Source organism: Polypterus senegalus, chromosome 18 (genome assembly GCF_016835505.1).
Source record: "Polypterus senegalus isolate Bchr_013 chromosome 18, ASM1683550v1, whole genome shotgun sequence".
Classification (NCBI taxonomy): domain Eukaryota; kingdom Metazoa; phylum Chordata; class Cladistia; order Polypteriformes; family Polypteridae; genus Polypterus; species Polypterus senegalus.
Window position 1 is genome coordinate 51,706,616 of NC_053171.1, and position 25,587 is coordinate 51,732,202.

The 25,587-nt window shown below is 42.9% G+C and overlaps 1 protein-coding gene across 2 annotated transcripts in view; it reads right to left on the bottom strand.

The window, feature by feature from the left end:
* plekhd1 (pleckstrin homology domain containing, family D (with coiled-coil domains) member 1) overlaps nucleotides 1–25,587 on the bottom strand; it is a 91,436-nt gene that overhangs the window by 14,825 nt on the left and 51,024 nt on the right. For both annotated transcript variants that reach the window (XM_039741749.1, XM_039741750.1), the window contains exons 9-11: nucleotides 20,807–20,988; nucleotides 11,413–11,545; nucleotides 3,739–3,883 (exon numbers count right to left, since the gene is read on the bottom strand). In XM_039741749.1, the coding sequence (XP_039597683.1) occupies nucleotides 3,739–3,883; nucleotides 11,413–11,545; nucleotides 20,807–20,988 (460 nt within the window). The remainder of the gene's footprint in view (nucleotides 1–3,738; nucleotides 3,884–11,412; nucleotides 11,546–20,806; nucleotides 20,989–25,587) is intronic.

A 25,587-nucleotide genomic window follows, 5' to 3' on the forward strand; every position in this document is an offset into this window, starting at 1 on the left:
CACACGGTTCAATCATTTCTCAGTTGTGTGAATGCTATTGTCAGACACAATTCTTGTAGAGAGAAAGAAACAATATTCATTCACAGGCAGTTATACGTTGCCTTGTCATGATGTAATTCCAAACACAGAATCCAAATTCAGTGCGATATTGATGAAAAGGTAAAAACGAAAAGAGATTGAATATATGGACATAGGTGATATGACAGAAGTATGCCACGTGAGATGCAGATCATGCGGCACAGCAGCAGCAGCAAGCCAGCAGCTGATCAAGCAAAGAGGAGGTAAAAAAGCGACTGTGTCTCCTTGTGGCGCGTTCAGCATCCCTCATCACAACGTGAGCGTCAGAAAAGCTAAGTGGCTGGTGCGTAGCGCAGGCCTGAGGGGGAGGATTGGGATTGGGGGTTGGCGAGAAAAGCGAGCAGGGAGCGAAGCCCCCCTGTCCCTCTAAAGGACACCTGGGCCAGGCCCCCCAATTCTTTACTACAATGCAGGCCAGACATCTCCTCCTCCAGTTCAGTAACCCAGAGCTTCAGGTGTTGGATCAACTGGAATCTCCGGCAGATGTAGCCCTCATAAGAAGACTGGCTACTCCAGGCCATCATCTAAAAAGTCCAACATCCAACAGGACTTGCATTACACTGGCCTCATTATTAAAATTTGGAGGGTGAGTGGGGGATCTCTACGGAGTACTGTGTGAGCTGCGCACAAACAAAGCACAAAGGGAAAGAGCGAACAAGAGGTGAAACCTATCATCTCATTTGTGCCTTTTCCAGTGGATTTTTCAGCTACTGTAGTAAATCTTGTCCATATTCAGTTTATGGGTAATCTATTATTTTCTTTCTCAACCTCTAAAAGTTTGATTTAAGGGGGCAGGATGTTTGTTAAGGGAGCATTGCCCCCTCTTGCCCCAGCATAGAGCCGGCCCCGTGCCTGATCAACCTAACACTGGTCACCTGCCTACTTAGAACCTCAGAACTCAGAACCTTCTCTTTATTACTTTGAAGTCAACTGCTGTTTTTTTTCTATCAATATTGTTCAGTGTGCCTTGTTGATTTCATTATGCCCTCCCATAAATAGCAGAGGGCAGATTTAAATAGAAAAGGACCAGGAGATCAAACATTATCTGTATAATCACGTAAATGTCAGCACTCTGTGAGTTTAAGGGGGTTCCTAGGTATTTTGTTGTCTTTCTTAGAGTATATTTATTTATCTGACATTGTGGTCAGCAACACAGGGGCGCCGCAGGGGACTGTACTTTCTCTGGTCCTGTTCAATCTATATACATCAGACTTCCAATATGACTCAGAGTCCTGCCACGTGCAAAAAGTCGCTGATGACACTGCTATTGTGGGCTGCATCAGGAGTGGGCAGGAGGAGGAGTACAGGAAGCTAATCAAAGAATTTGTTAAATGTTGTGACTCAAACCACTTACACCTTAACACCAGAAAAACCAAGGAGCTGGTGGTGGATTGTAGGAGGCCCAGGACCCTCATGGACCCTGTGATCATCAGAGGTGACTGTGAGCAGGGGGTGCATACCTATAAATATCTGGGAGTGCAGCTGGATGACAAATTGGACTGGACTGCCAATACTGATGCTCTGTGTAAGAAAGGTCAGAGCAGACTATACTTTCTGAGAAGGTTGGCGTCCTTCAACATCTGCAATAAGATGCTGCAGATGTTCTACCAGACAGTTGTGGCGAGTGCCCTCTTCTACGCGGTGATGTCCTAGGGTGGCAGCATAAAGATGAAAGACGCCACACGCCTGGACAAACTTGTTAAGAATTCAGGCTCTATTGTAGGAGTAAAGTTGGACAGTTTAACATCTGTGGCAGAGCGACGGGCATTAAGCAAACTCCTGTCAATCATGAATAATCCACTGCATCCACTGAACAGTTTCATCTCCAGGCAGAGGAGTAGCTTCAGTGACAGACTTTTGTCACCGTCCTGCTCCACTGACAGACTGAGAAGATCGTTCCTCCCCCACACTATGCGACTTTTCAATTCCACCCGGGGGAGTAAATGCTAACATTACTCAAAGTTATTGTCTGCTTTTTCATTTTTTCATTTTTATTACTATTTAATTTAATAAGGTTTTTTGTATCAGTATACTGCTGCTGGATTATGTGAATTTCCCCTTGGGATTAATAAAGTATCTATCTATCTATCTATTGTGGACGCGGCCCGGACACAGACAGGCGGACATGCTGTTAAAATACCACCACACGTTTATTTACAATATTTACTAATATAATAATGGTCACTTAGACCCAATCCAAAGTCCATAAAGTGCACAAACCCCAAAATGACACTCAGTCCTGGCCACAATGCCTTCTTCTCGGGCCGCCTCCACTCTCTTCTGCCTTGTCCTCCTTCCACCTGACTCTAGCACTCAATGAATGGAGACGGCCCCTTTTAAACAGTCCCCGGATGAGCCCCAGGTGTTCCCGGCTGTCCTCCCGGCAGCTCTCCGGGCGCCGTCCTAATTCTTCCCCCCAGCACTTCCTGGTGTGGCAGAAGTGCTGGGGTAACAGGTCCCCAAGGCATTGGGGCGCCTCCTGGCGGTGACCACGGGCCCCTACAGGGTGGAGCTTCCATGCCCTGTACCTGTGGCCCCCAGAGCAACCAGGAAGGCGGCCCCCACGTGATCCAGGGTGGGCTTAGACCCACTTCCGGTCCCTCACGGCGTCCCGGCCGGGTCATTGCCCCTGGCATCCCTGACACTATCTATCTATCTATTCCAAGGGCAGAACAGCAGGCATAGTGGAGGCACTTAAGCTATGGAGACGCTTTCCAATACACGTCCCTGTTCAGGCCTACTAATTATTTGAGTTTGTATGTTAACTCTTCTTCTTTGTCCCTCATATTATTATATTATTTTTCACATGAGTACCTGTAGAAAAAAAGAATGTGATTATTGTCATGCAAAATTTTATGGTAAAATGCAGGTTTGGCCACAGGTGGTCCTCCATATCATTGACTATGACAAGTGGCCATCAGTCCAAAACACTATCAGAACCACTGCACTAGAGGGAACTTTAAAAACCGCAGCCCTAGAGCCTCTCCACAGTTGTCAGGAATGCAGAAGTGGTTAGCATGTCATACTGGAAGTAACCACTAGCCCGAGCTTAAAAGTTCATTCTAACCATAAAGCAACTAATCTTTGGAATGGGAAGTGAATCAGCGACAAGAGCTCAGGTGGTGGGAACAAGGAAGGAAGTCCTGTTTATCAAGGAGGAGACGCACAATCGAGAGGTAAGTACGGAGTGTTCTTTGGATGTGGACCAGCCACTCCATTTGTATTTGCAGTCTTACTTGTTATTAGTGCATTACATTTTCATTTGACATTGCTTTTCATTGTTATCTTACATTCTCCATTTGTTAACACCTCACCTCTTTGAAATAAAACTACTTTAATGTATAGAATATTTGGCTTTTAATTGTGACCCCTCAATTCTCAGACCTGCTTAATTAATCCAAAACGGGGTCGCAGGAGCTGGAGGCAATCCCAGCAGAGTGCCTTAAAAGACTTTCAAAAGGTAGTTCAATATTCTTTCTTTTGAAATATTTGAGTCTTAATTTGCTCATTCCCTCCAGCTGACACATTTTTATATTTCCAAACACAGACACTGTTATCGGAGGTAAGTCGGTGCACACAACACAGCCATCTAGCCACCTACTTCGCCTGCTTTCTCCAACCCACATTTAGCTGAATGGCAATTCAGTATTCTGCTCTCACTTTTTAGCTGGCTCACGTCGCCTTTCATCTGCTCGTCCTTCTCCTGAGATCTCTCTTGTGAGTTCAGGCCTTGTTCCAGACTCTGGAGGGCTTCCTCTGCAAGCTTCAGCCTCTGTTCCAGTTTAACACGGACCTCAATCTCTGCCTTAAAAAGATAAAAAGTAATGAGGAAAGCGTCTTACAAATTACAATTGATTTAAAAAAAACTTTAAAACTTATCAGAGAAGTAAAAGATGTTACAATGTGGGACGGCATGTCCCTTGGTACTTTCTAAAGCTATTGGCAAGAAAAATTGTAGTGCATGCCAAACCCAGTGCCATCCCTAAGCTTTTGAGTTTCATTACCACAATCCACATAATGCTTCTCGAGGGGTTCACTCTGATCTCTTTTATTCTTGTGAGATCTTGAAATCCTAACTCCAGCAAACTGAGAAGGTATTGAGGTCTGGAAGTACTATTTGGGGTTATAAGGTGGGCTAATAAATTAACTTAAACATTTGTATAAAAACATGGGGCTCTGTTTCCAGTACACTGAATGTCTGTCTGTAAAGCTTCAATATGAAAACCCAGCCGAAATGGAAACATCTAAATCTAAAACTATCAAAGATAACAAACTACGAGGATGAGTCAAGAAGTATTTGTACTTTTGTGATCATTTGGTTTGGGTTGACCGTATAGTTTTATCTACGTACATCTGACAACATGCTGTGTTTTTGCTTACAGTGGTACACACCAGGAAGTGCCACAGGAAGCTCGTCAGAGGGCACCTGGAGCACGTCCGGGTGGACATAAAAGGGTCCGCCTCCCTCCAGTCAGCAGCTGGATTTGGTTGGACGAGGACGAAGTTCAGAGGAAAGAAGTTGAGGCGGCAAAGAAAGGACTTTTGAAGAGCCCAGACTTAAGGGTGTGTAGTGTGGGGGCACTGGGTTGTGTGCGGGACTTTTGTAAATATGGAGAATAAACGTGTGTGGTGTTTTAAACCCTCAGTGTCTGCCTGTCTGTATCGAGGCTGGTCTCCACAATGTATAAAATGCTAAGTGTTGTCCGTCTGTCACGCAAAAACTCATGAACCACTGGGCCTTGAAGCCTGATCTTGGTCTCATTTGAGATGTGTAGAACGTGGTAGAAATGAACAAAAAAAATTAATTATCCTCTACTGGGACAAGTTTGATAAAACCTCTTCGAGTCAGAAACCAAGCATGAGAAAAGCTGTCCATTGAGTCTTTAATTATCTCTTACCGCAAGTGCTGAAGAGGGAGTGCATATCACAGCAGTCTGTTAAAACAGTACAGGTAGGCAACTGAATTTGCATAACAGTGCTGAATAAATGCTTAATGCTACTGTTTAATAAATGCTTTTATAAATGCTATTATACTCTAATTGGTTAAAAGACATGAGGTGCTTTAGCACAGAGCACAACCAGCCTAAAATAAGTCTTTCTCCATTATATATTTGTTCTTTAATATCTCTTGAATTCAGCTCTTATTCTGTCATGTAAACTGTATGTGCCAACTAGCAAGTCTTACTAGGTGCATGAAAGAACATGACAACAGACAGTTTCTTAAACCATCTCCGTGGAACATGCTGCTTGTTTACTTGAATTCAGCAGTCTCTTTATGACATTAGAAAAACAAATACAGTATATATATTTGGAGTACTGTACTGGACCCTTTCCTGGCTGGGATGGCTCTGAGGCAACATCCCTTACAAAGGGATGAATTAATGGATAATGAGGAGGAGTCGTTGCATTCAGGGCAGCTTATCCCCCAGTCTAATAGGTGGCAATGCTGTGCTGGCGTGGACTCAGTATGGACGTCCCGAGAGACAGATGGGAGTTGTAGTTCTGAGGGACAATCCTGGCCTAGGGTGCTACCAGGGGGTGCTGCACGGAGAGGGACTCCCTGTTTCAGGAGGCTCCTGTCTGAGCCAGAAGTGCTTCTGTCAGGCTACGCCCCACTACCCAAAATACTCCCAGGTCTGACATAAAAGTGAGCCGTTCAGCCTCCTCCATTGAGTCACAGTTGGTAGGCAAAAGGCAAAGCTCACCTGGAGGAGGAAAAGGATTGTGGATTAGATAGAAAAGAAGGTATTTTGGTGCAATAAAAATCTTTATTTCACATCTGTGGCTGTTTAGTATGATGTGATTGGGGTTTAGGGGCTCAGTTGCACTCCCTGTCTTTTTCAATATATACTTAGTATCCATCCATTTTCTAACCCGCTGAATCCGAACACAGGGTCACGGGGGTCTGCTGGAGCCAATCCCAGCTAACAGAGGGCACAAGGCAGGAACCAATCCTGGGCAGGGTGCCAACCCACCGCAGGACACATACAAACACACCCACACAAAAAGCACACACTGGGGCCAATTTAGAATCACTAATCCACCTAACTGGCATGTCTTTGGACTGTGGGAGGAAACCAGAGTGCCCGGAGGAAACCCACGCAGACACGGAGGAAACTATATATAATATAATATAATATAATATAATATATATATATATATATGCACAAAACGATATCTGAAAAATCAGAAAATAAACATCAATATGAGCTACTGACATGTGGCTTCGAAATGCTCATATAGTGATACTCAGACACTCTCAGTGTGGAGAAGTAATGCAAATTGCACTTCAGAGACATTTGAAACTTATAAAATGAAAACATTTCTTACAATATTCTAAGGAAATTTATAAATGTGGTACATGGTAGGGCGGCACGGTGGCGCAGTGGTAGTGCTGCTGCCTCGCAGTTAGGAGACCCGGGTTCGCTTCCCAGGTCCTCCCTGCGTGGAGTTTGCATGTTCTCCCCGTGTCTGCGTGGGTTTCCTCCGGGTGCTCCGATTTCCTCTCACAATCCAAAGACATGCAGGTTAGGTGGATTGGCGATTCTAAATTGGCCCCAGTGTGTGCTTGGTGTGTGGGTGTGTTTGTGTGTGTCCTGCGGTGGGTTGGCACCCTGCCCAGGATTGGTTCCTGCCTTGTGCCCTGTGTTGGCTGGGATTGGCTCCAGCAGACCCCCGTGACCCTGTGTTCGGATTCAGCGGGTTAGAAAATGGATGGATGGATGGTACATGGTATGTATCTTCTGGTTCATATTTAACTTTCTTTTTTTTTTTTTTTGTATTTTTATTTCTTAAAGTTACAAAGAAAAACTTTTTCAGGAATATGTTGCCCTGATCCGAGTGGTGCTAGAGGCCATGGCACAGCATGAGAAGTGTTTGAGCTGAGCATGGCAGGATCATCTGGATGTGGCAAAGTCACAGACCACTCAGGAGTGCAGGCCAAACTGGTAAACAACAACCACTCATGACATGCATACCATGGACTCATTAAGATTTCATAGAGCATTTCAGTCATGTTTTTTTTTTCCTCTCGCTTCCTGTAAAATGTCAAATGAAATGAAATCAAAATCTTTATTGTCATTGTAGCAATGAGACATTGTACAATTAACTTTTAGGTGCAATAAAAGGAAAAAAAATAAAAAAACACAATTACTCAAGTTAAAACTAAAATAAAAAGGGAATAAAATAAGTACCAAAATAGTCCATAACAGCAGAACAATGTTTTCCACTCATACATACATCATATTGCACTTGTCCCTTATCCAATGTTAACTTTGAGCTGCATTGTAAACATGAGAGTGGACTCGGTCAGATTGACCACTTAGCAGCATTCAGCATGCTGATGGCTAAAGGATAGAAATTGTTTCTCAGTCTTTATGGATCTGAAACGTCTGCCTGAAGGCAGGTGTTCAAACAATGCATGTCCTGGGTGTGATGGGTCCTGAAGAGACAACAGGAACTATGTACAGGGTGGGCCATTTATATGGATACACCTTAATAAAATGGGAATGGTTGGTGATATTAACTTCCTGTTTGTGGCACATTAGTATATGTGAGGGGGAAAACTTTTCAAGATGGATGGTGACCATGGTGGCCATTTTGAAGTCGGCCATTTTGGATCCAACTTTTGTTTTTTCAATAGGAAGAGGGTCATGTGACACATCAAACTTTTTGGGAATTTCACAAGAAAAACAATGGTGTGCTTGGTTTTAACGTAACTTTATTCTTCCATGAGTTATTTACAAGTTTCTGACCACTTATAAAATGTGTTCAATGTGCTGCCCATTGTGTTGGATTGTCAATCCAACCCTCTTCTCCCACTCTTCACACACTGATAGCAACACCGCAGGAGAAATGCTAGCACAGGCTTCCAGTATCCGTAGTTTCAGGTGCTGCATATCTCGTATCTTCACAGCATAGACAATTACCTTCAAATGACACCAAAGATAAAAGTCTAAGGGGTTCAGATCAGGAGACCTTGGGGGCCATTATACTGGCCCACGATGACCAATCCACTTTCCAGGAAACTGTTCATCTAGGAATGCTCGGACCTGACACCCATAATGTGGTGGTGCACCATCTTGCTGGAAAACCTCAGGGAACGTGCCAGCTTCAGTGCATAAAGAGGGAAACACGTCATCATGTAGCAATTTCGCATATCCAGTGGCCTTGAGGTTTCCATTGATGAAGAATGGCCCCACTATCTTTGTACCCCTAATACCACACCATACCATCAATTTTTTTGTTCCAACAGTCCTGGAGGGATCTATCCAATGTGGGTTAGTGTCACACCAATAGCGGTGGTTTTGTTTGTTAACTTCACCATTCACATAAAAGTTTGCCTCATCACTGAACAAAATCTGCGTAAACTGAGGGTCCTGTTCCAATTTTTGTTTTGCCCATTCTGCAAATTCAATGTGCCGATCTGGGTCATCCTCGTTCAGATGCTGCAGTAGCTGGAGTTTGTAAGGGTGCCATTTGTGAGTAGCTAATATCCGCCGAAGGGATGTTCGACTAATGCCACTCTCCAGTGACATGCGGCGAGTGCTACGCTGTGGGCTCTTGCTGAATGAAGCTAGGACAGCCACTGATGTTTCTTCATTAGTGACAGTTTTCATGCGTCCACATTTTGGCAAATCCAACACTGAACCAGTTTCACGAAACTTAGCAAGCAGTTTGCTAACTGTAGCATGGGAGATGGGTGGTCTCGTAGGGTGTCTTGCATTGAAATCTGCTGCAATGACCCGGTTACTGCGTTCACCAGACATCAACACAATTTCTATCCGCTCCTCACGTGTTAACCTCTGCGACATGTCAATGGCTGTAAACAAAGAGAAACTTGTAAATAACTCATGAAAGAATAAAGTTGAGTTAAAACAAAGCACACCATTGTTTTTCTTGTGAAATTCCCAATAAGTTTGATGTGTCATATGACCCTCTTCCTATTGAAAAAACAAAAGTTGGATCCAAAATGGCCAACTTCAAAATGGCCACCATGGTCACCATCCATCTTGAAAAGTTTTCCCCCTCACATATACTAATGTGTCACAAACAGGAAGTTAATATCACCAACCATTCCCATTTTATTAAGGTGTATCCATATAAATGGCCCACCCTGTAGTTCTTCTAGTGAGGGGAGAGGACAGCCGACTATCCGCTGGGCGACCTTAATGACCCTGTAGAGCTCTTTCTTCTGTGCTACTGTGCAGCTGGAGAACCACACACAGAGACAGTAGACCAGGATGCTCTCTACTGTACAGCGGTAAAAGGACACCAGCAGTTTCTCAGGGATGTTGTTCTTTCTGAGAACCCTCAGGAAGTAAAGTCTCTTTTGGACCTTCTGTACTACCTCAGCAGTGTGTGTTCCGCAGGTCAAATCCTCCCTAATGGTGACTCCCAAGAAGTGGAAGTCTGGAACCCTCTCCACACAGTCCCCATTGATGATAAGTGGCTGGATGTTGTCTGCCTTCTTCCTGAAGTCCACGATGAACTCCTTGGTCTTGGCTATATTTCGGAACATAAGTTGTTATTCCTACACCACGTTTCCAGCCGCTCCACCTCATCCCTGTAGGTGGACTCACCCCCCGAGAGATGAGCCCTACTACCGTGGTATTGTCAGAGAACTTAACAATGGTGATACTGTAGTGGGCAGGAATGCAATCATGGGTGTAGAGGGTATAGAGCAGGGGGCTCAGCACACAGCCCTGTGGGGAGCCAGTGCTGAGACTGATGGGTGTGGAGAAGTAGGGGCCCACTCTAACCCTCTGAGTGCGATCACTCAGGAAGTCCTTGATCCAAAGGCAAGTGGAGTATGGAAGTCCTATGTCTGACAGTTTGGTCACCAGTCAGTGGGGTAAGATGGTATTAAAGGCAGAGCTGAAGTCTATGAAGAGCAGCAGTGCGTAGCTCCCCTGCTGTTCCAGATGGGACAGAAAAGCATGGAGAACAGTGGCCACTGCGTCCTCCGTAGCCCTGTTTGCTCTGTAGGCAACTGGTGCGGATCAAACATGGGAGGAATGAATAACATGATGTGCTTCCTGATGAGCTTCTCGAAGCACTTCATAACCACAGGGGTCTGTGCAACTGGCCTATAGTCATTAAGACTGGTGATGGTCTGTTTCTTGGCCAGAAGCACTATGACAGAGGATTTCAGGCAGGATGGCACAGTGGACTGAGACAGAGACTGGTTGAATATCCTGGTGAAGACCCCAGCCAATTGGTCTGCACAGTCTGTCAGCATGAATTCTGAGATGCCATCAGGTCCAGCTGCCTTCCATGGGTTGACAGCCCGCAGCGTGGTCTCACCTCATCCTCCCCCACTGTGAATATGGGGTTGTTGCTGGTATCTGGATGGGGTCTGGCTGTCTCTGGTGGATCCACTTCAAACCGGGCAAAGTAGTGGTTCAGTTCCTCAGCCAGCGATAAATCATCTCCCACAGCTCAGGGACTGGTCCTGTAGTTGGTCATATGCTGGACACCCATCCACACTTGCCTGCTGTTGTTGCTATCCAGGTATTCCTCGATCTTCCTTTTATAGTCTGACTTGGCCTCTCGGTTGCCCCTCTTTAGGTTGGCACGGGCTGTGCTGTAGAGGACCTTGTCACCAGACCTGAAGGCAGTGTTCCTCTCTTTCAGCAGCCTCTGGACTTCCCTGGTCAACCTAGGTTTCTATTGGGGTAGACCCAGATATGTGTATTCACTGTGACAGTGTCTGTGCAGTTCTTAATATAATACAGTACGCTGTCACTAAACACTTCAAGGTCTGGGTGTTCAAAGATTCAAAGATGTCCCAGTTGGTCCTACTGAAACAGTCCTGCAGCTGCTGAGAAGCTCCATCTGTCCAGGTTTTAACTGTCCTTGTGCTGTTAGGGGCAGTTTTCCTGATTGGAATGTATGCCGGTGTTAAAAACTGTGATGTATGGTCAGAGTGGCCCAGGTGAGGTAGCGGTGTAGCCCTGTAGCCCTGTTTAATGTTTGTGTAGACTTTATCCAATGTGTTACCTCCTCTGGTGGCTTACTTGACGTGCTGATGGAATTTAGGGAGCACAGGTTTTAAATCCACATGGTTAAAGTTCCCAGCAACGATATACACAGCATCAGGGTGCTTGGTCAGCTGACTGCTAATACTGTGGTGTAAAAGTTCAATAGTTGAGTTTGCATTAGGGTGTGGTGCTATGGAAACAGCGGTAATCAAGACCACAGTAAACTCTCTAGGGAGATATATGGGTCTGCATCTGGTCAGGTTTGGGGAGTACTGACTGCAAATGCAGGGCATCCATAATCTGGACTCTCACACACATAGGATGACACCAAAGTCCAATGACGTTCACCCACCTTGAGTTCTGCCTCAGTCTTTCGCTTCTCTACTGTCAGTTCAGATAAGGAGAGCTGCAGGGCTCGGGACTGTGAGGAATAAAACTCTCGCTCTGCCTGCAAAGCTCGGGCACGCTCCTCATTCTCCTGTAGCCTGCAGAATGAAAGAAACATTAATGAAGAAAAAAAAACCATGGAGAACATATGAGGAAGCAAGCAAGGTCAAAAATGAATTTTGCATCACCTGCTTGACAACAGTCACAGCACCAACACTCTTATTCCATTGGCAGTGAGGGTCAAGAGACACAATGGGGTGTGTGACAGGAGTGACAGGTGCTGGGACTGAAAGAAATAAATTGTCTGCCAGTATCCTCATCTTAAAGAGACACAAAAAACAGAGGGATTGGATGTGAAACACAAGCAAATTAAATGGAAAACGTAAAAACTGGAGACAAGAACATGAGAATATTTGAACATGTGAGACAAGAACAAGCCATTCAGTCCAACAAGCTTGTTCATCCTATTCATCTCAGTTGTCCAAAATAACATCAAGTCGAGATTTGAACGTCCCTCATGTTCTACTCTCTACAACACCACTTGGTCATTTTTTTTATGTGTCTGTGGTTATTGGCATAAAGGAAAAAACTTGACAAGTTTCCATCTATGTCCCAGTGTTCTTGCTAAAGAAGTTATTTTAAAGTAACATCGGGGATCCACTATACTAATTCCTTCTATAATTTTTAAACACTCATCTCACTTCTTAATCTCCATTTGCTAATCTGAAAAGGCTGAGCTCCTTCAGTCTCTTCTCATAGCTCATACCTCCGCCTAGTCACTCTTCTCTGTGCTGCTTTGCCTTTTTTATAATATGGAGGCCAAAACAGCACACAGTAAACCAGGTGAGACGTTACTACTACACTGTACAACTTAAATATAGCCTCCCTTGATTTATACTCCAATCATTGTGATATATAAGCAAATATCCTGTCAGACTTCTTAATGGCTTCTGAGAACTGCCTTAAGGTTGAATGTGACAAGACCATTATGACACTATGATTGACTCCCAGGCTCTTCTGCAAATGTGTACTTTCAAATTTCAGACCTTTCACAGTGTATTCAAATATAACATTACTATTTCCTACATGTAATGCTTTACATTAACTTACATTAAACCTTATCTGCCACCAATCTGCCCAATCCTGTATGCTGTCCAGGTCCCCCTGTAACAGTTTAACTAATTCTTCATTACCTGGCCTCTCATTCCTAACCTCTCTCTCTCTCACACACATAATTTGGTATCATCTGCAAACTTAACCAGCTTACTGATTATATTCTTGTCAGATCTTTTATGGATGTTAAAAATACAGCAGCAGTGGCCCCAGCACTTATCTCTGAGGAACGCCACTTTTAACATTACCTAATTCTTATAAGGTTCTCCTCACCATAACCCTTTGCTTTCTGTGTTTCAGCCATTTTGTAAGCACTTACAAACCGTATCCTGAATTCCCACTTCTTTTAGTTTAAAGTCCAACCTTTGATGTGGTGCCTTATCAAAAGCCTTCTGGAAAATGTGATAAGTAATATCATCATCTGTACCTCTCTGATTGTATTGTTTTGTTGCTTCCTCATAGAATTCCAGCATATTAGTGGTAATGTGAAAAACTACCTTCCTTGTCTGAACCCGTGTCGAGTATTTGCCAGCACTCCTGTTCGAGGCATGTGCTGCTTGATCATTTTCTTAATAATTCCTTCCATTAATTTCCCTGTGACACACATTAGGCTTACTGGCCTACAGTGGCTTGGATAAGCCTGATCAACTTTTTTATATAATGGTATAATATATCAGTCACTGATTACATCTTAAAACTCCTATTTGTGTGCTCAGATACATAGAATTCCTACTCATTTCTTTTATCCTTAATAGTTCTAGCATTAATGCAAGCAATTTTAATGTATTACCTACCTAACTTAGGTCTTTAACGTTATACTAGAACTTTATATTTGATATTCCACTACTGCTTGTTCCTCATGTGAAGTTCTAAAACTGGCTGGTCCTAAACTCCTTGTCCACCATCCTGACTAATCCCCCTCACAAGCCTCCAAACACATTGGCTGAAACTCAGAACTAATGGCTTAACTAACTGTACTGTACCAGGAAAAACTGATCAAGCAATGTGCTTTCTCTAGAATTCTTCTTTCTAAACAATATGATTTTCATCCAAAATATCCATTCATCCATCCATTATCCAACCCGCTATATCCTAACCACAGGGTAACGGGGGTTTGCTGGAGCCAATCCCAGCCAACACAGGGTGCAAGGCAGGAAACAAACCCGGGGTAGGGCGCCAGCACACCGCAGGGCACACACACACACACCAAGCACAAACTAGGGACAATTTAGGATCGCCAATTCACCTAACCCGCATGTCTTTGGACTGTGGGAGGAAACCAGAGAATCTGGAGGAAACCCACGCAGATACGGGGAGAACCATCAAAAACATGAGTTCATAAAATGATTAACAGTTCACAGAAACAATCACCGGTGCATATATAGTGTACTGTTTTGAAGTTCATTTGAAATACATTCCAAATGTAAATGTACAATATGTTTCATATAAAACACAGATCTCCATACTGTATATATTACACACACCTCTTTAGAATACGATATTGATAAAATGCAGTGTCTCTTAACTTGTTTAGTTTTCAGCCTGGAAATAGCCTTTAACCTTTTATTTTCCTATACTGTAACACTGAGGTACTATATAATATGCCTATGATCTGCTCCTCACAACTGAGAGGGCATGGCGGATGTTTGCCAATTGGCTACCAACCACAAGCATTACTTGGTAGGTGACCACCCAAATAATCAGATTGCGATTCAGACATGCGTGCAGCTGATGAGCCGCAATTAGGACGAAATGTGTGTTGTGTACTTTGACTTATCTGATAGGTACACTATAGAATTTATATAGTGCATATACACACATATATTTATATATATATATATATACAGTATACATTGTATCCGGAAAGTATTCACAGCACATCACTTTTTCCACCACATTTTGTTATGTTACAGCCTAATTCCAAAATGGATTAAATTATTTTTTTCCTCAGAATTCTACACACAACACCCCATAATGACAACGTGAAAAAAGTTTACTTGAGATTTTTGCAAATTTATTAAAAATAAAAAAATTGAGAAAGCACATGTACATAAGTATTCACAGCCTTTGCCATGAAGCTCAGAATTGAGCTCAGGTGCATCCTGTTTCCCCTGATCATCCTTGAGATGTTTCTTCAGCTTAATTGAAGTCCACCTGTGGTAAATTCAGTTGATTAGACATGATTTGGAAAGGCACACACCTGTCTATATAAGGTCTCACAGCTGACAGTTCATGTCAGAGCACAAACCAAGCATGAAGTCAAAGGAATTGTAGACCTCCAAGACAGGATTGTCTCGAGGCACAAATCTGGGGAAGGTTACAGAAAAATTTCTGCTGCTTTGAAGGTCCTAATGAGCACAGTGGCCTCCATCATCTGTAAGTGGAAGAAGTTCGAAACCACCAGGACTCTTCCTAGAGCTGGCCGGCCATCTAAACTGAGCGATCAGGGGAGAAGGGCCTTAGTCAGGGAGGTGACCAAGAACCCGATGGTCACTCTGTCAGAGCTCCAGAGGTACTCTGTGGAGAGAGGAGAACCTTCCAGAAGGACAACTATCTCTGCCGCAATCCACCAATCAGGCCTGTATGGTAGAGTGGCCAGACGGAAGCCACTCCTTAGTAAAAGGCACATGGCAGCCCGCCTGGAGTTTGGCAAAAGGCACCTGAAGGACTCTTAGACCATGAGAAACAAAATTCTCTGGTCTGATGAGACAAAGATTGAACTCTTTGGTGTGAATGCCAGGCGTAACATTTGGAGGAAACCACGCATCGCTCATCACCAGGCCAATACCATCCCTACAGTGAAGCAAGGTGGTGGCAACATCATGCTGTGTGAATGTTTTTCAGCAGCAGGAGCTGGGAGACTAGTCAGGATAAAGGGAAAGATGACTGCAGCAATGTACAGAGACATCCTGGATGAAATCCTGCTCCAGAGCGTTCTTGACCTCAGACTGGGGCGACAGTTCATCTTTCAGCAGGACAATGACCCTAAGCACACAGCAAAGATATCAAAGGAGTGGCTTCAGGACAACTCCGTGAATGTCCTTGAGTGGCCCAGCCAGAGCCCAGACTTGAATCTAATAGAACATCTCTGGAGAGATCTTAAAATGGCTGTGCACCAACGCTTCCCATCCAACCTGATGGAGCTTGAGAGGTGCTGCAAAGAGGAATGGGCGAAACTGGCCAAGGATAGGGGTGCCAAGCTTGTGGCATCATATTCAAAAAGACTTGAGGCTGTAATTGCTGCCAAAGGTGCATCGACAAAAGTATTGAGCAAAGGCTGTGAATACGTATGTACATGTGATTTCTCAGTTTTTAAATTTTTAATACATTTGCAAAAACCTGAAGTAAACTTTTTTCACATTGTCATTATGGGGTGTTGTGTGTAGAATTCTGAGGAAAAAATGAATTTAATCCATTTTGGAATAAGGCTGTAACATAACAAAATGTGGTAAAGTGATGTGCTGTGAATACTTTCCGGATGCCCTGTATATGTGCATGTATGGAGGTGAGGTCTGTGATACGGTTTGCATATTTGTAGCTAGAAATCCACAAAAGATGAAAAGGAGTCACATATCATAAAACAATTTTTTATTTCTAATCTTTCGATTCCTACCAGGAATCATCATCACAGGAACATGATTAGACTTACAGGAACCCAAGGTAATCTTTAGCAAATAAGGAGGGGTGGATAATTGAACTTGGGGTTGATGAGGTGGGGTTTGGAGGGTGTTGGTCACAAAGTCTTATTTATTATTTGTATGTTCTTCTTTTCAAGCCTGCATATGTTGTGTTCATGTCCATAATTGTATGTATATTGTCACACACATGTGAGTAGGGGGCATCTTCATGGCTTCTGTTCCAGGTTGGCACTATCATTTACATCTTTCTCCATTTTTTGCTCTCTTGTTTCCATAAGAAGCTCAGCCCCTTCCAGTCATGGCGTATTTAACATCCACCCTCACTGGAAGACCCCCATCACTTCAAGAATCACGTCTGAATGAGTGCATTTACAGGCACATGCAAAGCCAGGATAAGATGAGGAACTCGGTTAAGGCAGACTTCTGGTTTCTTAAAAACCCTCTTTTTACAGACGCAAGACCGGCTATGGAGTTTTCCTTTGGGGAAAAAAAAGCTTCAGCGTCATTAAATTGCACAAAAAAGAGATAGATATCCTCATCGGCCACTCTGAATGTGAAAACAAGTGTGGAGTGTGTGTCTCCAGAGTGGTGTGGGGTATAATACTTTTAAAAGTAAATTAGTTACATTGCTCATTTCTTATAAAAACGTAATTAAATTTGTTATGTGGCTACTTATTATAAAACGGAAAGTGTAAACAGCACATTACTTTTGTATTAGTTTTGTGAAAACTGCACATTTGCCTGGCCAGCATTTGCCATTAAATCCTAAACCCCTATACGAACCTTCACGACACCGACCAGACACATACGTTTCTTGTGTTTTATAAAAACGTTTTAAATCACATCCAATCTCCTTTTAACATCTCTGACCTGTGGCCCTGATGATTTATGGTTTCAACGTATTAACAGCAAATAGCTGTATGAAAACTAAAGTGACACTTTATTAATATGCTTCTGTTACCAGATTGCATGCAGCTCTTACCCCCAACACTGCTCCTGAGATTGTGCTGCTGAGCTTTAGCGCAACATAAATGTAAAGATTTCTGAAATATTGAGAAAGAACATTTAACCAGGAAAAGGAATACTGCAATCACATCAGCATTTGCCTAAGAAAATTGAGTTTTGTGGAAACTCCCACCGTTTTGCTGGATGCGTGTGCAGAGCTAACAGAGTGCAACAGAATACGAAATCCATAACTGTAGCCTGGTTAAGGGTTTACATGGCCACATAACCAGGTTACTTACAAAGAGATGTCCACGTGTTAATCAGGTTTTTCAGAGACCAGCATCCTGGTTTCTCAAACCTGAATACGGGTATACAGTACATGGCATTTTAGACAGCGAGTTTCTGTGAATGACTGGATCAGAAAAGCACAGGTAAACACACTGACTAAAAGAACATAACCTCCACTATACAGCCTGAAATTTGTTTCAACTTTTTGATTCATTTTGTGATGTTTCCAGCATTCCAGTTAAAAGGGGATTCACATTGTGGTGCCACAACACTTCATCTTTGTTTCTCTATTTATTACATTTTTTATTTATTACATATTTAATATTTGTCTACCATTTTGACATTGCTAGCATTCTCACCTGTCATCTACACTACTTCTTCATTAAGGTCTCTGCTGTCATGCTGTCGTATTTGTGTCTGATTGGATTCCATAATCGCTGGACTCATTGCAGGACTGGGTAAAATAAATTAATGTATGGACTACAGAAAGCTTCTACAGTAGTGGGGCTGGGGGGAATTGGGGATCACAGACAGTTTTGCAGGGTCCTTGTATTCTTACAGGAGACAGCACCAGTGGCAGTATTCAATGAGGTTATAAGGATAATTGAACATCCTTAGATTATTTCGATTGTGTGTGTCCGTGCTCAATATAAACAACTAAAGCTTTCTGCAACAATAGCGAGGAATCTGTGCTCCTGGCAGAGTTTTGGTCTTAGACTTATCTTCAAGTCTTCAGTTCTTCAATGTGACCAGTTATCAACTGTGGTATTTGACTGTTTATTCGGTGCATACTTTGTTACTGACTGAAACTGTATTATGACCCTACCATTTCACACCTCCTCTTTGTTTCACTTCAACGTAAGCCTCCCAATAAAATGAAAAGGCACGACAGTCTTAGCAGCAACCAACAGAAACGATCTCGCCAGGCTACATACTCACACCAGCGCACAGAAGCAGAAACATTTACATGACGTCAGACCAACCAGCACAGGTAAGATACCTTAGAACAACAAAGACGATGTATAACAAACCACAGAGCGACATTATCCGAAGATCAGTGGCACCAAGTTGAATTACACACACAATCTTTCTGAAGAGCAGCGGCAAACTGCCAGACAACAAGAAATATTACGACAGAAAAACTACAGGGATTCTATAACATTGACAACTCAAACATGATATTCCATTTATATTACGGTGTAGGCAATTCCCTGCTCATTTAGCATATTGTATTTCTATCACCAAGTCACAAGAACAACCGTTCAATAACGTTGGAGTTTATTTGCCAGGCCCTGTTTTTACCCATGGCCAGTTGTACACTTCATTTTCCAGAGTTTCATCAAAACCCTGGTTAAACCTACAGGTACTTGCGGGTTACACACAGAGAAATATTTTCACTGACAATAACGTTTATGCAACAAATTGCTTTTCCTGACAATTATTATAGATGTCGGTATACTACATTACGTGACGGCTACATTTCACACACGTGCCCCACGTTTCCCTTTTTATCCAATATGTTCTGTTCATGTTACACTTTGTATTGTAAATATTCCTGCTATTGTAAGTGACTCTGATTACATCCCATACTAATCATTGGACTATTCTAATATCCTCTCTCAAGTCACTACTTATTAAAATAATCACCTTTCTTACTGTAACGTGTGATGTTCTTCTCTCCCTCATCATCATTTCATTAACGCTTTTATTTTTGCAAAATTTTCACAAGCACGATTTGCTAGTTGATTTTAAATTGCTACAAATCATGACGCTGTAATGGCACTTATTATAGATAGGCAGGTGTACAATTTTGTTGGCTTTTGTAAAAAGTAAGGATTTGCTTTGAAAAAAATGTTGTGCCATCAGTTCATTTCAGAGTTCTTGTCACATGTACAGTACACAGTCTGTGTGCACGTTTGACCAACCCAAAGTGAGGCTGCCACAATCTCACTTGGCTGGTTATATATAATGCGACATTACTAAATAATAAGTAGTATTATTATTTCATATACAGTTTTGTGAAATTGATAATAAACTTTGTTTTGTATACAATTTGACAACTGCAAAAGGGGACATCTTGCCTGAAGAAGGGGCCTAAGGTGCCTCGAAAGCCTGCATATTGTAATCTCTTTAGTTAGCCAATAAAAGGGGTAATTTTGCTCAATTTCTCACTATTACTATATTACTCTACCAAGACAAAACAGAGCCCCTTTAAATATGTATGTTTCTCAGAAAACAGAAAACTGGATGTGTGATATACTGTATGGCTGCTTATCCCGGCCAATACCCCCACACCGCTAGATGGAGTCCTCCCTGCAACATGGAGGTGCCCCGAATTCCAGCTTCACAGTCCTGCTGGATACCATGGGAGCCACCAGGGGACACTGCAGGGAGGCACAAGTGTTTTCATTATAGCCCGGAAGTACTTCCTAATCACGGGGATGGAAGGAATGAAGTACTTCCGGGTTGAAGAAAATAAGATGTTTTCATCTGACCCGGAAGTGCTATGAAATCACATGAACTGAAGGACAGAAGCACTTCCGGGTCAATGAATATAAAAGGACTGTGGGAAACCCCAGCAGACTGAGCCGGAGTTTGGAGGAAGTGTGACGGAGCTGCTGGGTGGGGAGGAGGATTGTTTATTATTGTTGTGATTATTGATTTATTATTGTGTATCGTTGAGATGGAGGTACTTTGTGCACATTATTGTAATAATAAATTAATTATTGGGGCTTTTACCTGGTGTTTGGACATATTGTCTGCGTGGTTCAAGGGTCAACAGGAACCCCTGCTGCCACAACAGAAAAAAACTCTCTGTTGGAAGTCCAATATGGTTAAACACAAACAGCAATGGGGAAAAAAAATGACATACTCTTAGACAAAAGCTGTGATCCAGTGAGTAAATTGTGTCACACACGTGCGATTAGGAGGCAGTCAAAGAGCCTAAAGGTGAGTGAAACATCGCAAGATAAGGGGTTGTCACGGGGTGCTTACCTGAACTCTCTTTTAACAACAGAAACCAAGAAGAAAAATAATCCCGCAACCTCCGGGTTCCAAAATGGCCACGATGACGTCACTTCCGGCCATCCTTGATGACGTCACTTCCAGCACCCAATAATCACCTCACTTCCTGCTGCAGCATCACAACATGCCCACCATTTCCTGCCACATGTTTTTCTCTGCTATATAACCGCCATTTTGTCACAGTAAAAATGTTCATTGTAATTCCAAACTTTGAATCGCTTCTTTTTCTTATTGTCTGGACGACAATATACGGGGACGGTCCCCAAAACTTTGTCTTTGTGAAGGATTTATTCTACCACAACTGTTATCGAACGCAGCAGAGAAGAACATTTTTACCAGCACATATCTTACCGCTCTTCTGCCTGAAGTTTCTCCTTCAGCAGTCTGTTCATCTTCTCCTCAATCTGCCTCAAATTTCCATGCAGATTTCCATTTCCAACCACATGACTGGGATCTGTCAAATGCTGCCGGTCCTGCTGCTCATCGGTCTGTTTTAGCAGGTCCAATGTCCGCTGCTTTTCTAGAGAGAGGTCCTGTAACACGTAAAAGAGTCTGCTTAGGCATACGGGCCTAATGTCAGAATGACAGCATGTAAAGTAAAGGCCAAAGCGTGGCTCATGAGAAAGGCACCTTGCTCTGCTTTCAGATACTGTATTAGCCTTTGTCAAATTCATATCCACTGCTCTTCATATGAGAAGTAATGAAGAGCCGTCCAAGGGTCAGCACACTGGGAAGGATGGGAGCAGGTCTCACCCGTAATACATTCTGCACGTCCCATGCACATCAAATGGTCTTTCAATTCTGGTTATTGCAACTTCTATGGCAGTTAGAAAGACGGGCACAAACTGACTGCATGCATTATAGTTGGTGACCTGAATTTTCAAAATGATTTGTCTCACCTATAATAATAGTGGCACTAATACATTATTTCCCCTCATCAAGCAGCACTCAACACCCCAGAATGACAAAATGAAAACAGAATATGAGGAAATTTTGCAGATGTATTAAAAAAAAAATGGAAATATCAAAATGACACAAGCGTTCAGACCCTTTACTCAGTACTTTGTTGAAGCCCACTTTTGGCAAACTACAGCTGTAACATTTGTAACATATCCTAATATTTTTAGATTCTTCTAATAAAGGCATCCACATTCTATATGATTATAATTAATGGAAGGGTGGAGTGGTGTGTGAGAATGAATTGTTCCAGGAATCTCCATGTTCTGAGAAGGCATTATTATCGATAGACTTAAAGAACATTGACAGACGAATTCCGGTTATGAAAGTATCCAGCCAGTCTGCCAAAGCCCAGAAACAAGGAATCCTTAGATGAAAAAAACTGAATCAAGCACTCTGGGCGAGTGCCTCTGACCATCTGATGAGGGGGTATGCCATCCTCTAAAGTGTTTCACTTTCCACAGAGCACAGGGAAGCGAGATGAAACACCAGAGTGGGGTGTCAGTGATGTATCCACAGTGGCTGAAACGTTAAACAGTAGGTTTGGGCAGAACTTTAAACAATGCCCGAGAAACATGAAACCGCCTCACAATCCTTTCAGGATATCTCCTGTTTACACCTGTGGTATAGCGGGTCCACAGCTCACTGAGTAAAGGCCATTTTTAAATAAATAATCGACACGCTCGCGGCTTAGCGAGGGGACGTTGGGCCATAGGGTGTGGGCGTTTCTCACCGAGTGCACAGGTGAGGAACTGCCCACAGGCACATTCGTGATTGTCCCATGGCTAATGCTGCAGCTGCTGTGGCCCTCGTCATTTTAAAAGAAGCGCGAGTTGGTTGTGAGAGGTGGAAAAATGGAGTGAGGAGAAAAAAAGAGATGAGGAAAAGAGGACGGAGGTTACAGGGAGCGAGGAAGCAGGCGGTGCGTGCGTGTGGTGAGCGCGCGATCGAGCGCTCGAGGGCAGCTGTGAGGAAGCTGGGTGTAAGGCCGTCACCCGGGTGTTTGAGTGGATGTTGCTCCCGCTGAGCGACCATGTAGTGGGAGTGACCTGGTGAAAGCGATGAGCCGCAGAAGGCTGCGGAAAGGCAGCGGAAGTCGGGAGGCTTGGTGGTGGAGTCCCCAATGTGTGCGTCCTGGCCATTGGGGTAATCAAGTCTCGGGGACTGGGATGAGAGCCAAACCGAAGCCAGGGATCGGGAGGTCTCCAGTCTCGAGTGTGTAGAGGAGGGCAGCTGCAGAGAGCGTCTTGCCTGCTGCTAAGCCCAAATGGGATAAGCAGGTGAGACGCTAACAGAAAAGAAGCACCGAGCTTGTTTGTTGTTTTTAAGACTGCTTCCATGAGAAGATTTTAACCTCTGGTTTTTAAGGATTGTTTTTTTCTATTTATTGGTTTTACCTCCATGTTCTTTTATTGGATTATTTATTTAAAGAACTTTGAGAACTGCACTATTTATTTGAACACCTGTTTTGTTGACTGTTTTAAATAAAAGCACTATTGCACTTTTTGCACCACCCCTTGCTCAATTGTTTATTTGCCTCCATTGACTAGCTCACTCGGTTTCATTATCGACGGTGTTGGGTTCAAGTGCTTCCAAACATCAAAGGGAGTGTGGAGCCAGAACCCACATCGTCACAACACCTTAGGAGAGGAAAACCCATTCAGTCAGTTTGCTCTGTTTTTTACTTTAAGTGAAGATGACTGCAATTGAGGAAGGCTGTTAAGGCAAGGCCCCAATGGGGATGTAGTGTTTTTGACTTTTGAGATATATGCACATTTTCTTTTTATTTTGTAGTAAATAACTTTGTATTTTGGTTGTCATAAACTTGCAAATGATAACTAAGCGGAGACAGTGTTCACGGGCCTGCCAGTAACTTATAACAATATCACAACTGAGTCTGTCAGTGCAGTCTGACCTTTGTGTGATTCACTGTGTCAGTCAGCAGAGGCTGAAAGGGACCCAGCAGCGGAGTAAACTGAGCTGCCTAATGTGACTTTAGTTTATGGGGAGATGAAGCATAGCCCAGCGCCACAGAAGACAATGCAGGAACCAACAATGAAGGAGGCACCAAACCACCACCACATAAATGCCACCAAGAAGATACAGTATATGCAGTTACATTCATTTGTTATATATGTATGTGTGTGTGCATAAAAAAGGCAACAAACAAACATAACCTTATAAAAGAAAATTTCAAAGAATAAATATAGGAGATAAAAAAGAATGATAGAGGTAGTACTAATTTAACTTACATCTGTAAAATATTCTAGTGATCTGCCCTCATTAATGTAGCAAAATGAAAGCAGAAAGAAATTGTGTAAAAGATTCCAGTAACAGCTATAAAGGCAGCATTATGGCCTTCTAGGACCTGAGACCCCAGCTATCAGATCATCAGTGGGCTTCACTGCTATGAGTGCCTCCTCTATGAGCTATTTTTTACTACCTATCATTTCTTTTTATTTAAAATTTGTTCCATTAGTTTATGGAGTTTATTGTATACACCATCTGTTGGAAAGACAAATGAAATGCATTTTAATAGAACATGCAACAAATGCCTTGGAACACACGAGTCGAGAATGACACCCTTGAGTGAGTGTGTTGAGTGGCGTCGTAGTAAAGCTGGAATGGAGTTCCACTCCTTTGAATTCATTTCAATTAGATGTCTAGGATTTAATTCTAAGTGCAGAAGTGCCAAACGGTCCACAATTTATTTATATATTGTCACACATGTGCCAGTAGGAGGCAGCTAAAGGGCTTGAGTAATTGTAATACCACATCAGACCAGGGGGTGGCAGGGTGCGCGGACTGGCTTTCTCAGTTCCTTGCAGACCATCCCTGGGAAATCCCACCAGGTCCCAGCGCCTTTGATGATGTCACTTTCAGTCCCCGTGCCTTGGACGACATCACTTCCGGTCCCGAAAACAGCACTTCTGGTTCTGGCACCTTGGACGACATCACTTTCCCTACAGGCCTTTAAAGCCGCCTTCTTGCTTCCAGTCAAACAGTTCTGTTTTGGACTCAGTTTTGTGAACATCTCTATTTAATTATTAAACCTTTTGCAACCAGAATGTATTATACGGGTGGCTGCCCCAAACATTTATGATGTCTGGAGTGTATTTTTTATCACAATATATTTTTGTATCTCATCCCATATTTGAGTTCTCTGGACAGGCGCTACAATTACATCCTCAGTAAATCCACTTTCACCTCCATGCTCTCCAAATGAAATTTTATGAAATGATACCGATGATCATTTGGATTATTAATGAGTTGCAGGAAATGCATCTAGATGGCAATATTATTTTTTTTACTGGGCTAGCAGAGTAGAGATTAACTGCTGCTAATCATTTTTCTGAGCAGCTTCAAGAGTAAGACTATGGGAATTCACAAAAACAGAATTGACATAACAGCAAATAAAAGACAATAAAGGCCATGTCACATTACACAATCTTTCCAGCAATTTTCAGTCATAGCCTTCATTCACATAAACTTAGCAGTCATTAGCAAGCTCCAGTGAAGTCAGTCACGTAATTTGACATGCCCAGTTACCCGTCCCAACCACGACTTGTCCCTCAAATAGATTTGCTTTTGTCTTTAGTGGTAGGGGTGGCTCTATGTGCATGACAGAAGACAACCAATGAACGCTCATCCGGAAGTACAAAACAAATAATGCAGTGGTAAGGAATACTTAACACAGGCGTTTCCAACATCACAACTAGACAAGAAGCTCTTCTGTCTAATGCCTCATGTTTTATGTACCATGACAGAGAGAAAAATGAATAAAGGGCTGAGATTGTGGCTGAATTCACCATACCTGCCCGCCTCTCCTAAAGCACCAACTCAGTCAGGCAGCACATTACTAGCGTTTAGAAAAAGGAGGGCACTTGCTTGTGCTTGCACTCGCTAAATATGGCATGCCCAGCAATTATCATTAGTTAAAACTGACATGGTCTGACAGCCTGCTCGACAAATCTGACATACCCCACAAGCAAAAGGCACATAATGTTACAGCAGCTTAAGGAAATTTAAATCTTGGCAGAAGTGACAAACTTAATGTTGGACAAGAAGGCCTTGTGGGACACGTGAATGGCTGCTCAAAGACATGTTGATGACTTTTATATGTTCTCCCTTTGCAGTTTATCTCATTTTGTAAACCAAATGTCATTTTTTCAGAC